The 13,480-nt window shown below is 44.2% G+C and overlaps 1 protein-coding gene across 1 annotated transcript in view; it reads right to left on the bottom strand.

Annotated features, from left to right (window-relative positions):
• Positions 1 to 5,606: 5,606 nt before the first annotated feature.
• The window catches only part of ABLIM1 (actin binding LIM protein 1), a 312,371-nt gene continuing 304,497 nt past the window's right edge, over positions 5,607 to 13,480 (bottom strand). The window contains exon 26 of the mRNA XM_048857017.2: positions 5,607 to 12,434. Coding sequence (XP_048712974.1) covers positions 12,321 to 12,434 — 114 coding nt within the window. The 3' untranslated portion in view covers positions 5,607 to 12,320. The remainder of the gene's footprint in view (positions 12,435 to 13,480) is intronic.

Genomic DNA, 13,480 nt, shown 5'->3' with positions numbered 1-13,480 from the left:
TGTATTGGAGAAGCACCCAAGATCAGGGCCCCGTTGTGTTAGGTATTGTCCAAATACACTGCAAGAGCCCTGCCCCGAAGAGCTTACAGGTGAAATAGAGAAGAGAGTCAAAGGGTCAGAGAGGAAACAGAAACACATAGAAGCAAAGTGACTTTCCCTGCAGATCTGCTGCAGAACCAGGACTAAAACCCCAGCTCTCCTGACTCCCACTCCAGGCAGGGTCCTGTTCAAAAGGCCACAACACATCCCAAGCTAAACTGCTCTACAATAGGTTTTATACCAAAAATTTCCCACTGTTGCTTTTGCCAGTTTATCTCCACCAGTGGTAGCAACAGCAGGAGCCGAAGTGTACGTCAAGTACCAGCATCCACTGGCATTCTAAGTACTGTAACACGTAGATTTGCTCAGAAGAGAATTGGGGCTTGTGTACACTAGAAAATTTTACAGGCAAAAGCATAGCTGCCAACAAAACTATTTTGGCAGCATGTGTTCACATGTGGCTGCCTGTGATGGTGCAGTATGTCCACCTGTAACATGTTGGGGGCAGGCAGGATCGAACCTGGGACCTAAGTGCATGAGCCTCTACTGCATGAGCTAAAAGCCATATAGCTCTTAGCTAAGGCTGTAGAGCAAACTCATTAATCTCTCTCTCTCTCTCTAAGTGCCACTAGATGGGATAGAGCACCACACCCAGATGGTGCGTGGGTTACATATGCAGCACTAGGTTGTATTGGCAAGACATGTGGCACTGTGGGTAGGCATCAGTGTCCTCCACACCTCCTTCTGGCTCCCCATCTCGTGGGAAACGTTTGCTATGCATTGTGTGGCAGTAAGTATGTATTGTGGGATGCCCGCACTTCTCTCCGGGAACTGTGAAAATCTGGGGTCAAAACCAAGTGAGGATGCAAGCAAGGATAGAACAACAGAAGGAAAGTTGTACTATTCAAGCTTTCTAGTGCAGACGAGGTCTTGAATGAGACGGTATTTATAATGACTACTACTACTGGATCAGAACCAACAGGCCTGGGAGCCAGGACACCTGGGTTCCCAACTCAGTATAAGTGGAACTGACTCTACGGGATATATATATATATTTTTTTTGCAATATACCCAGTACAAGCCTTAGTTGACACATTCCCCAAAACAATTGTCAGCAATGGGTCCCTTCACACCAGTGCCTGGTCCCCTTGAGAGCAGATTTTTTTAAGATGTGGAGTAAGAAGATATCATTTTTACATAGCCACTTTTAATCGTAGGACCGTATTAACCAAAGCTGTGGCCGCACCCGGGTACGTGCTTTCAACAGGGCTCAGGCCCAGCTTTCTCTTTGGGCTGATGGAATTTTCAGCATTGCACCAGACACCTACTAGACTGGGGTTTCAACCTACCACTTTGGCCCCAACATTGTTGAGCCCACAATTCAATTATGGGCTCCAATCTGAGCAATGTGCACACACCTTATCTCTACAAAAACCTTTGGCTCATGCAGTACATGAGTGCTAAAAACCTGGGTCCCAATTAGAAACTTGTGTAGTTATATCCTCTTCATCTTGAGGTCATTCATGAAGAAAACTGGACACAGCAGCTGTGTGAAACCCAGTGGCCCTTTGGACACATGGCCAACTTCCTGTTTAAACACTGCTGGTTTGCCGATCTTTGCAAATTCTTGAAAATAAAGGTGAATGCATGTGAAAGAACACTTGGTAACAGGAATTTCTCAAACAAGTTCTCTCTCACCATGCTACAGAAAACAGTCAATATGTTTCCCCCGGCTCCCTTTTTACAATAGAAAATGGCAAGCAGGATTGAAGTTTTGTTTATTTCCCACCCTTGCACCAAACTGCACACAGAAATGCAAGGCAGGGGCGAGGGGGGGGAAGGAACAGTGGGAGGAGGGGATAGCGTAGGCTTGCTGCATCAACGTTTCAAGAGTTTTTTGATGGGGGATTAGTGGGGTTTGTTTTTTTTTTTGTTTTTTGCTGTCCAGAGAAACTTATTTGTGATGTTAGTTCTTGCAGGAGGAAGTGGTCTCAAGAGTGACATCAAATTAGCACTGACATTTGACTCATTTTGATCTTATCTATTTACAGTGGTATTTTTAACATGCTATGAAGATTCGCATAGCCAGATGCCTTGCTGGGCTGTAAGATGAAGTGCATTCCACAGCCCTTACTCAAGGGTTAGCAATCCAAGATTATTTTAGTAGGGGAAGGCAGCGGGGGGAAGACTGGATTTAACAGTTTTTTGTTTGTTGGATTGTCTCTCCATGTATTTAAATGGTGAGCGACTAAAAATCCATTTGTAACACATGGAATAAATACATAAATGGAATTGATGAGGTAGAACAGATCATTAATGAGCATCCAAATGCCATGCCTCATAGCACATGGAGATATTCATGTCCCCAGCCCCTATGGATAGTCCCACAGGAATATACACCACTCTTTTATTCCAGGTGATCTTCTACAATGTCTCTCTCCTGTCCTGCTGGGCCCAGGCCCCAGTGGCCTGCTCATAGAAGCACAAGCCTGCAACCCCACAATCAATAGGGGGCTCAGAGCCAGCTAGTGCACCTCTCTCAGGTAGACTCTGCTGGTGGGGTTCCTAGGGAGCCCTGATCAGATATTAAAGCTGACAGGTGAATCCTACTTCCCCCTCCATCAGCTCTCACTAGTACAAGGGGTGCCCTTTGCATAGCCTTGAACTGCCACTGGTTGTTAATCTGGGCCAGAACATCCGCCCAGAATTTGCATGTGGAGCAGATGCTCGGAGCATAGACCTTTCCACCTCCCTTGCACTGTGTGGATGCTGTGGTATTTGAGACAATGCCTTTAACGGCTGAGCTTCCCAACCAATGAGTCTAGGCAGGGCCCTGTGAAACTCTGGTTGTTTTGTACAGCCAGTTGGACCCGGGCCTAGAACAAAGCACTGATCACCGACCAGCTCAATGTTCAGGGGTGGGCAGGGAACGGGCCATTCTCCACCGCACCAAGCCCTGGCACTCCCTAGGGATTTTTATGCAGAAGTCTAAATGGGAAGTGATGGAGCTTGGAGAAAGGGGAACCAGCAGAACAGAAGCCTCCCTGCAGAACAGTTCCTCTTCCCTGCAGGGCTATAGAGTCAGAGGGGGACACCTTACAAATTAAGTAGCTCCCCACAAGCCTCTCCCCAGCAATGAGGAAAGTGATGCCATGGCAACTCCAGCACCAGACCTCGGTCCTGGATTTGTCTCTGAGTGAGCCACGCTGCCTTCCTCTGATTTACCATGTGTCATGTTAAATCCAGAGAGCGCTGCTTAACACTTTGAGGGCAGTTGACAAGCTTTTTGGCTATAGCCCCGCCCATCACTCACACCTGGTGTTATCCTTCGAGGAACAGCTAGCCCTGATACTCTTACTAGACCAGGGCAAGAGGGGGTGTGGATTGTGGTTGCTAAAAGATGTTCTTTCATATACCCACAGCAGGCCCTTGTTGGACCGTCTCTTGAGACTGCCCCAGTAGCAGATATCCCAACTGACCAGCACAGTATGTACTGCTCCAGGTTGAGGTTTCCCCACAAGAGATTGCTGATATGGTCCTTAAAATGGGAGGGGAAAATGTAAGTTACTAAGTAAGGGGCAGCTTATTTCTGAGAGTCTGAGTTGCATTGTCACAGCTGAGGTCTGGACAGGAAATAACGGCAAAATGGAAAATACAAAGAGAAACATTGGGGTTCTAGATCAGCAAGGTACTTGAGCACATTTGCAGCTCTAGTGAAGTCAGTGGCACTGTGCACATGCTTATACTGAGATTGTAAGCTCTTTGGGGGCAGGGACTGACTTTGTTCGGTTTGTAGAGCACCTAGGACAGAGGGGTACTGATCCGTGAATGGGTCTCATAGACGCGACCACAATACGAATGTGCTTAAGTACCTTGCTGACCCAGTCCCTGAGTCTTTTCACGATGTGCCATTTCTGGGACTAAACAAAAAATTGAACTAATTTCTTGTTGCCCCCCCCACACTGAAAATTTAATCCACTCAGATAAGCCATCAAAACAGTCCAGGTGTCACTACAGCCCCCACACTCTGCATTTGGGGATTCCACCACAAAAAGGCTCCCTCCTTTCTGCAAGCCCCACTGCTGATAACCTGGATTCCAGGAGCTGCTCCTGTTGGTTCATTCAGCACCGTCTCCATGCTGTGAATACTATTTTTGCATTTGAGCTTGATTCATGAAAGGCCAGATTCATCAATGGAAAACAGGTGGGGAGGGGGCTCAGCACCTCTGGAATTCAGGCCTCACACACATGTAGCAAGGTACACTGGAAAAAAACTTTAATGGGCAAACTCCGCCCCCACCCTATGGCTATGGAAAGTCCCTGGGCAGCAAACATGATGTGTGTGTGCAGGGGGGAAGAGAACAGGATTTGGGGGACACTACAGCAGGGCTTGCACCGCCTGCACCCCTGACTTCCTGTGTGCCAATCTGTGGAAGGTAGGCTGCAGAAGTTCCCCCGCCCTCTCCCCCTAGAGGGGACACTGGGGCTAAGGGCTGCTATCCACAGCCATTCCAGAAGAGGGATTTTTCCCTACCCACATGCATACCCAGCCCAGCTATTCTGGCTAAGGACTTGACCTCAAATAGCAACAGCAGAGACATGACAACACTCCCATTTTGGCAGCCCTTCCCGCTGTGCCCAGGGACCAGAGCAGTTCAGTGCAGCTACATTGTGGCTCACCTGGAGAGCTGGGTCAGGGGTGGGTTGGGTATGAGACCCAGAGCTGCACAGAATGAAAAGTACAATTGCATGTAGATTCTGTTTGCACTAAAGCAAAGACTGTCTTGGCAGCTTCACACGGTACTTCCATGCCAAAAGAGTCTGCTTTCTTCGGAGCATTTCTCTTCTGGGTGCAGGGTGGGAGGTGCTGAGAATCCCTGCTATGTGCTGAGTGCCCACAACTGCCACTGAAGTCAGGTGGAGTTGCGGCTGTTCATTGTCTCAGGATCATTCAGGTGCATTTGTAGGAAGCTAAACAGGACGGCTCTGCTCATCACAGAGTGTCTATTGCCTCTTTCCAAGAATGGGTTCTTCATCTTCTGTATCCTATTCATAGACGGGAGGTTGAACTGGATGAAAAAGACCCCCATTCGGTGAGGTATTTAAGTACATGAGAAATCCCACTGACTTAATGAGTCATGGGTTGAAGAACCTTGCTGAATCGCTTAGCATGCAAGTTTGAGCAATCTTGCTGCAAGGAAAAAAATGGGATAATTTAGATACCCAGTCAATATAACAGTCTTCCCTTTCTGACTGCTGTGACAGTTACTAGAATGCTTCTGAACCATAAAGTAACTGTGCTGAATTACCACTAGCCAAGTGGTTGTTGGGGTGTGTGTGTGTATATATTTATATATAGATTTTCATAGTGACTTTCTTATGGGAAACCATGAGTACTGTACTGCTAGTACATATCCTTTGCAACTCATCTGCTTCCATCTGTTCAGCTCTGTGAGGTTTTTTTTTGGTTCTTAGCAAACATCCTGATTTATAAAAAGATTTTAATAAAGGCCCATTAATATGAAAAAAATAAATAAAAAAGGAATGAAACAGTTTGCATCCACCCCTTAAGAATAAAGCACAAAACTTTATTCATTGACTTGATCTGAGTACAACAGTGATGCAGATTATAGTGGCACAGGAGTGCAATATGTGTTGCTTGCAATATGAAAGTAGAGAAGATCAGTAAATGTACAGAACAGCAACCTCAGTCAACTTCTCATTTCGCAAACAAGCAGACTCACTGTATAGACAAACATCAATTCACTTTTACAGAAAGATTCAGAAATAGAGCTGTCCCACAAACCATTGAAAAAGAAAGGGAATCTTTCAAAGAAGCCTGGTTCGTCAGGTTTCTGAAGGGAGGGGAGAAAGCAAAATGAAACCTAACACAAAACAAAACCCCCATCACTAAAACCTATCAACTTAAAACAAAATATCCTTTTAAAGTTAGTTTTATGTCCCAAAACTTAAACCCTAACCATCTATAAGGCCCCCTTACTGCAAGGGTTGTTAGCAACTCACACAGTCACACTGCTTGCACAGAACAGTTTCATTAATGATGCAAAAATCTCATTACTATGCGAAGAAATGGCTTCTGAGATAGATATTTTTCTGGCCTAGCCAGCTGAATAAGGGCCTCATCCAAAGTAGGCTGAAGTCAATGGGAGTCTTTCCATTGATTTCAACGGGCTTTGGATCAAGTCCAAAAGACGCATATAGGCACCTAAGTCCCAGTGACTTTCAATTCCTCTCTGCATCTTTAGGAATTAGGCACATAAATACATTTGAAAATCTGGCCCAAAGTGCTGTGTTTGATACACTAACTGTATTCTGCAAGATTGTACAGCTGAAACACCTGTTTACCTCCAGAACAAAACGTAAGGCCCGTTTCAATCACAAAGCATGTAGGATCAATATTCTCTTCTGTGGATGAACATTTTGAGGAAGTAATTAACATAAATGCATTTCCTTGTGAGAAGCCCTTTGGGAAATGAAGTAATTCATGGCAACAACACTGATGGCCAATTATTTCCCCACTTCCTGAACCAGTGCTTACATTTAAATTAATATGCTTACTGGAGTCAGAGATGATGCCTGACAAGGGGGGCTTTCAACTGGAACGTCCAAATCTGTGCACGACACTGGTTTTCTTATCATTTAAATGGGACACACAAGGTGGGGGAGGGAATCACAAGACAAAATCCACACCAGCTGCCACCCACTGTGGGCCTTGTAGCCAACCTCTGGCGGTGTTTTCCTACCAAAGGAGAAAGGCACATTGTTCTCTCATCACAGAGCTCAGTAGCACTTTCTATGCTTCTCATTACATTGCAATAGCATAAGGCCATATCCCAGCCCTCCCCAGTATGTGTCTGCGGCCCTTGTTTGCCTGAGCGGCCCCACAAAGTCTGAGGGGGTGAACAGTGCAGTGGAACTGGGACAGCTCAAGGAGCGCTAACTGCAGGATCAGGACCCAAGTGTGTGTGGTGGACAGAGATGACCATGGCTCCAGGACAGGTTGGGTGCTTTGCTTGTTCCCGCCAATGGGGGTGGGTGGCGAATCTTCTTGTGACTGTTCTTTTCAATGGATATAAAGTAATGTCCAACATGTGGAGTGTGTCATAGCAAAACAAAGACCAAACCGCCCCTACCCCCACAACTGAATCCTGAAAGGGTGTTAATAGATATCGAAGAGGGGAAAGGGATGGAGAGAAAGAGAAGGTTTTTCATTCATTACATACTCCTCTATCTTAAGGCCCAGCCCTTCTAAGGGCTGAGTTCTCCCAACTTCCATTGAAGTCAATGGGACCTACAGGTGCTCAGGACCGCTCAGTATTAGGTCTTTGGGATACAGCATTGGCAGTGCTGAGCACTCTCCTCTCTTTCTAGGGGCTGATTCCGTGGTCACTTTTTACACCAGCTTTTTTCCATTGACTTCAGTAGACTTACTCCTGATTTACACCTGTTACTCCGGATTTACACTTGTCCATGACTCCAGTGACTTCAAGGGTTTTGAGAGTGAGCAGCACTTGGCTGACCTGCAATTATTTCCTCTTAAGTACTTTAAACTCACTTCTGAGGAGCCCTGGAGGACCATAGCTGAGCCAGACCCACTCCCCACCTCAAGGCATCCCTGCCATATTTATAACAGAAGAAAATAATTTTCTCTTTGTAAAGATTAACTTGAATTTTAAAACTGGCCACAGCATAAACATCTCGAGAGAGGCAACTACTTCTCAAAGGGATTTGGCTTCAAAGGGTGGTGGCTAATTCAAGCTTAACAAATCTTTCCAAAAAGATTTAGTGACTCTCCCCAAATGATAGGACTTTTGGACCATCTGGGTGAAGACAACTTTCCAAGGTGTGCCTCTGAATGGGGAAAGGATGGCAAAACCTTCAGCATCAGAGCAAGTAAAAGTTTAAAACAGGCAAACGTCAAAGAAAAGACAGTCCATGCCTGACAGGAAACACCAGGAAATTATCAGAATCACAAAATTAAGTCTTTCACCTTGTAAGACCAATAACCCGCTCATTACTTTTCCAGGCTGACTCTTTTCATCGCATATGGAAGCTGATCTGAGTTTACAAGTCACCACAAAGCATATTGAAGGAGCAGTTACTAACCAGAAACTGAGAACAAATGTGTATTGTCATTAGACAATCTTTTCAAACTCTTAACAGCACTCCAATCTGTTTTAAGTGACACCAGCATGAAGTTATCTACTAAGGAAGACAAAATAATATAATGAAGCTCCTCAAACAAGTTTTGAAAGGGGAAAAAATGGTTTCATGTTTCACCGGGAAGATGAAAGTGTTAGACATGTCTAAAATCTTCCAAATCTATCCTTCCAGCTACTGGCTTAAATCTGCAGAGAAGACACAATGCACATATTAAGATAAATGCACTATTATTCTGATTTTCAAGCCTGAGTGGAAATGAGTTCACTTACAATATAGTGCAAGGACATTGGACTGGCCAAGTCTTCCTTCCTTCTGGTTTATATAAAAATTCTTGTGTCTTTTTTCTGTCTCTTAGTTGACAGGAGAGGGGACAAAAACGGTAAGTCATATTACTTGATCCCAACTACACTGACGAATATTGCTAAGTTTCAGAGTAACAGCCGTGTTAGTCTGTATTCGCAAAAAGAAAAGGAGTACTTGTGGCACCTTAGAGACTAACCAATTTATTTGAGCATAAGCTTTCGTGAGCTACAGCTCACTTCATCGGATGAAGTGAGCTAAAGCTTATGCTCAAATAAATTGGTTAGTCTCTAAGGTGCCACAAGTCCTCCTTTTCTTTTTGCGAATATTGCTAAGCTACACACAGCATTCCTCAGCAATCTCATCACTGCTGGTATGGGTGCTGTAGACCTGAATGAAAGACAATAAGTAATGGGCGGCATTTTCAAAAAGAAGTGCCTATGGCCAAATTCTGCACTGATTTACACCCAGGCCAATCATGGCAATGCACTAGCATACTTAGAACATGCGAACACATCAGCAATCAGGTAACTGCATGCTCTAAATATGCATTTGTATCTGCAAATGGGAACCTACATGAACAGCAGCATATCTCCAGGGAATGTTGAAGAAGGAGGGGGAATTTAACTACATCTTGAAGATATGTCCCAAAACAACAGAATACGGGAGTGGTACTAGGGAAATGATTCACAAACTGATTAAGGAGCCCCTCCCTGGGGCTATGTCTCTGTTTACAAGGCTGCTACTTGCCTTCTCCGCCTGATGGGAAGGTAGAAAAACCTGTGGTGAGAATTACTAGCTGCTCACTGGAGAAAACAGGCCCCAGGGCTGCAGCAGTGATCCTTAAAGTCATGGCATCTCCTAGGGTTTGTGTACACGGGGACATTCAGGAAAGTTAAGATGAAATAACTAAAGTTGTGAGGTAAAGCAACATTAATTCACAGTAGCGGAGAATTTAGCGACAGTGAACAAACATCACTTTTGTCTTGAGTGACAGCATTTACACAGGGGTGTAACCCTCTGTAATTAATGTACTTTAACTTCACACATTTATCTGATTCATCTTAACTTTCCTGAATGTCTCCATGTATTTCTTAGTAATGGAGAAACCTATGGTTGTAAAGAACAATGACACCAGCTTCTACATAGTCTACACTCATCTTCAGGATTTTGCTAACATGTCTGGAGCATCTAAATTGGCTTCTCTTTCGTTTCTTTCTAAGCAGGGATAGTGACAATAGGTTGGAAACTGGTAAGAAATAGATACAATCTAACCTGAAGTCATTTTTCATAGCTTGGGTTTTTGAAAATAAAGCACTGAAAATAAGCAGATCAGAAATTTTGAAATTCAAACTTTGCCGTTTTTCAACTTTTCCGCGGATAACGTTCCCATGTCTGTTGTGCAGATGTTTATTAATAAATCTAGAGATGGAGGGAACAATGTGGTCTGCAAGCATGCAGCTTTTCCTGTGCTATGCAGGAAAGCATCCTTTGAACTGAAAATTAGAACTGCGAAAAAGACGCAGACTAAGGCTGACCCTTGAAATCACTGCTCACCAGCATCTGTCACACTATGTTCATGTGGAGTCATCTGCAGGGTTGGGGCCTAAACAATTTCAGAGATTTTTTAAAAACTGATACCCAAAATATCCATCTTGAAATTGAGCCATAATCTGCAAGAAACAAATAGCAAATTTCAGTAAGTCCCAACCCTAACAAATGCCCTAATCATAAGATGTTTGCCCCTTCAGTGTGTTGTGTTTGGTTTCATTGGTAACCCGGATTTGCATCTCACATTTCAGTTATTCCACTCCCATTTACGTGTTAATAGTAATCTGGAAATGTTTATTATGCTTGTGCTGGAACGTGAAACAAAACAACATGCTGAACTGATGCTTGCTGTAACCCCACTGAAGTCACTGGAATTACAGCATCTCCACCAGCTCATCCCCTGGTCTGCACCATCCCTTTCCCCTGGCTGTGCTCTTTAGCATGCAGGCTGTATGGATCCCCTGGATAGGTCCTCCAAATACTAAACCCACTGCCCAGATCTCTTCAGTGGAACAGCACTGGTTCTGTTGGATCAGGCCTCTCTGGGACTGCAAACAGAAAGCAGGTTTTGCTTAATTCTGCACATTGAGAAGATTAGTTATTGGACAGCATGCTGTCCTGCTGGAGCAGAAGTGCAAAACTCAATGCAATGATCCAGAATCTCACATCTCCTACACGACCTTACAGACCTAACCACCTCCTCCTCCTGATGTCTATGTGTTAGTCCTCATTAACAGAAAACACAAAAGCCTCTGGTGTCTCCCATGAGGACTATCAAATCTAAAAGGAAAATCTTGACATCCCTTTGTAGACTAGCACACTCATAAAAGAGAGGGATACATTGGCAGTTCAGCTCCAATGTAGAGAAGATGCTGACCTTTCAGCAGCTAAACATTCATTCGGGGAAGTTAATGTGTTCCTCATGTCCCCGTGAGAACACAACCTGCCTTCCAAGCAGTGAAGTTATATACAGGCAATCCTCACACTCTGGAGCACAGTGGGAAAAGAATGCAAACAATAATAAACATAACTCATTCAAAAAACTATCCTGCATGACTTCCTGCACCCTACAAAGCATGCCAGGCACAAAGGAAAAAAAACAACAAAAAACCCAAATCCCAAGGCTGCATCTTTGTAGCATGAAAGAAATTCCAAACCCTCTTTTCAAAGCATAAGTGAAAACACGGTAACAAACAACAAAAGAAGTGCTCAACTTGATACATTGTGCAGTATCGTCAATGTCTGCAACAGCGATTTAACCAATGAGACTGTACTGGGAAAACATGGTGCAAGATAGGGCTATTTCACACAGAAGCCTCCCTTCCTCTGCCAAAAGGGGTTAAATCGCATGTCTGCCCACACAGAAAAAAATTCTCTGCTGGTGCAACTCAGTGCAGCTGAGCCGTTTTTCAGTAGCAGGGAATTTGGCCCAAAGTCTGTGGGTGTGCACCGGAGCACACATTAGAAGAATTTCCTTTTAACCCTTTCATTCCCTCCACCCACCCTAAATCCCCAGACTAAACAACAAGAAAACTGCCACTCCTACACCATTCCCTTTACTTAAATGACTAGTAAAGCCCAGGCCATGTTAATTAAAGCAGAAAGTATGGAGGAGGGAAGATCTGAAAACATACACAGCAATTCACTATTGATATCCTAGCATATATGTAGTACAAGTACGAGCAGGGAATCTGTTTTCCAATAATTTGGTTGGTATGCAGCGGAACAGAGCAAACTGCCTACCTCGTTCTTTCATAACAGAAAGAACATGCCCTTTTAAAACAGTGCCAGTTAAGAAATGGTGTGCAAAAAGGATTAATTTTACCATATGGGTATACTACAGAATATATGTATATATATTCATTTCTTGAAATGATTACAATTCTTTCATTCTACTAGGCATCCTAAGAGCACTTCCTGGCTCTAGCAATAAAGTTCGTCATATTCTGGACAAAAGAAAAGGGAATATTATTGAGGGAGAAGAAAAGAACCGCTTCCTATCATGTATACAACATGTAAAAAGTTTACACATGTGAAAACTACCATCGAGTTTCTGAACACAGAAATTTTTACCCCATTGGCAAATGTTCATCTTGGCCCAATTGCTATGAATACAGGTGCCTTTGTCAGATTTTCCCTTTTTGGTGGATGAGTAAGTTGCTCTCCGAAGAGAATTTGGAATTTATCATACAATATCCTATGCAATTTGTTTTGCTTTGTTTAAAGGGCTATAAATGTAGAGTGAATTAAAAGAGTTTTGCTTTCTTCTTCATGTCGTTGCGTCTCCAAAGAGGTAACTTGTCAAACTCTTGTATTGTCATGCCAAATATTTCTTGAAAAACTTCTGGTGCTAAGTGACGCTGGAAAAAGGGAGAAAAGCACAGTCAGTAACAACCAAGGAGATGTCAATGGAGAACGGGCTCATTAAAGATTGCATTTCGAAGCACAGCAAGTCTCAGGGAGCTAGGGTAAACTGGCAAGCAGCTCCAGTGCTAGCCTTAGGGGCCTGATTAAAGGTCCAGGGACACTGAAATAATGCTAACAAAGCTCTCAAAGTGCTTTCCACCACGAATGAATTCATAATCATACCTACATCTTATATAGTGATTTTCATCAGTAGGTCCCCCAGGCACTTTAAAAGAGCGGTCAGTATCATCCCCACTGCACAGCTGGGGAAACTGAGGCACAGAGAAGGGAAGTGACATGCCTAACGTCCCAGCCAGCCAGCGGCAGAGCCCGGAATTGAACCCAGGTCTCCTGAATCCCACTCCAGTGCTCTATCCACTGGGTTTCACTGTCTCCCATTAATTAGGTTTCTCAGCTCACTTGCGACATAGGTATTACTGTTTCCATTTTAAGAGGGGGAAACAGACAGAGAGTGATGAAAGGACTGGGCCAGCTAGCATGCAGCACACGTGCTAGGGAAAGCAAGGTTTGACTAAGCCATCTCTCCAGCAAATCACACTCCCTTGAAGCTGTGGTGCGTCAGCACCTGCACTGGCCACACCCCCTCATAGTGCTGTCTCAGACTCTACAAAGGTTTCTTCCTCAGCTGCTGCTTAGAATATGCTGGGTGGGGGGACGAAGCTCTCCCTGGTGCATGAGCAAAACACAGGGCAGGAATACACCTATAGCTCACAGATCCACTCCTTTCAAAACATATAGAAATGACCATAATGCTGTCTGGATATTGGTGGCCCCCTTCAAAACCGGGTTTATAACCACAAGCCGTCAGAACATCAAACAACTTGCCCAAGTCTCCTTAACCCACACTGATGAACAATTTTTAATGTGGAAGTAGAGACATAAACCTCATGCTTCTAGACATAAGGCAAACACTAACTAATGGCAGCTGGGAAGAAACTTCTGCTGTGGGCAGGTTATTCCATAACAGGGCAGTCTGGAG

Source organism: Caretta caretta, chromosome 7, assembly GCF_965140235.1.
Source record: "Caretta caretta isolate rCarCar2 chromosome 7, rCarCar1.hap1, whole genome shotgun sequence".
Classification (NCBI taxonomy): domain Eukaryota; kingdom Metazoa; phylum Chordata; order Testudines; family Cheloniidae; genus Caretta; species Caretta caretta.
This window is presented reverse-complemented; position numbering and strand designations above follow the sequence as displayed.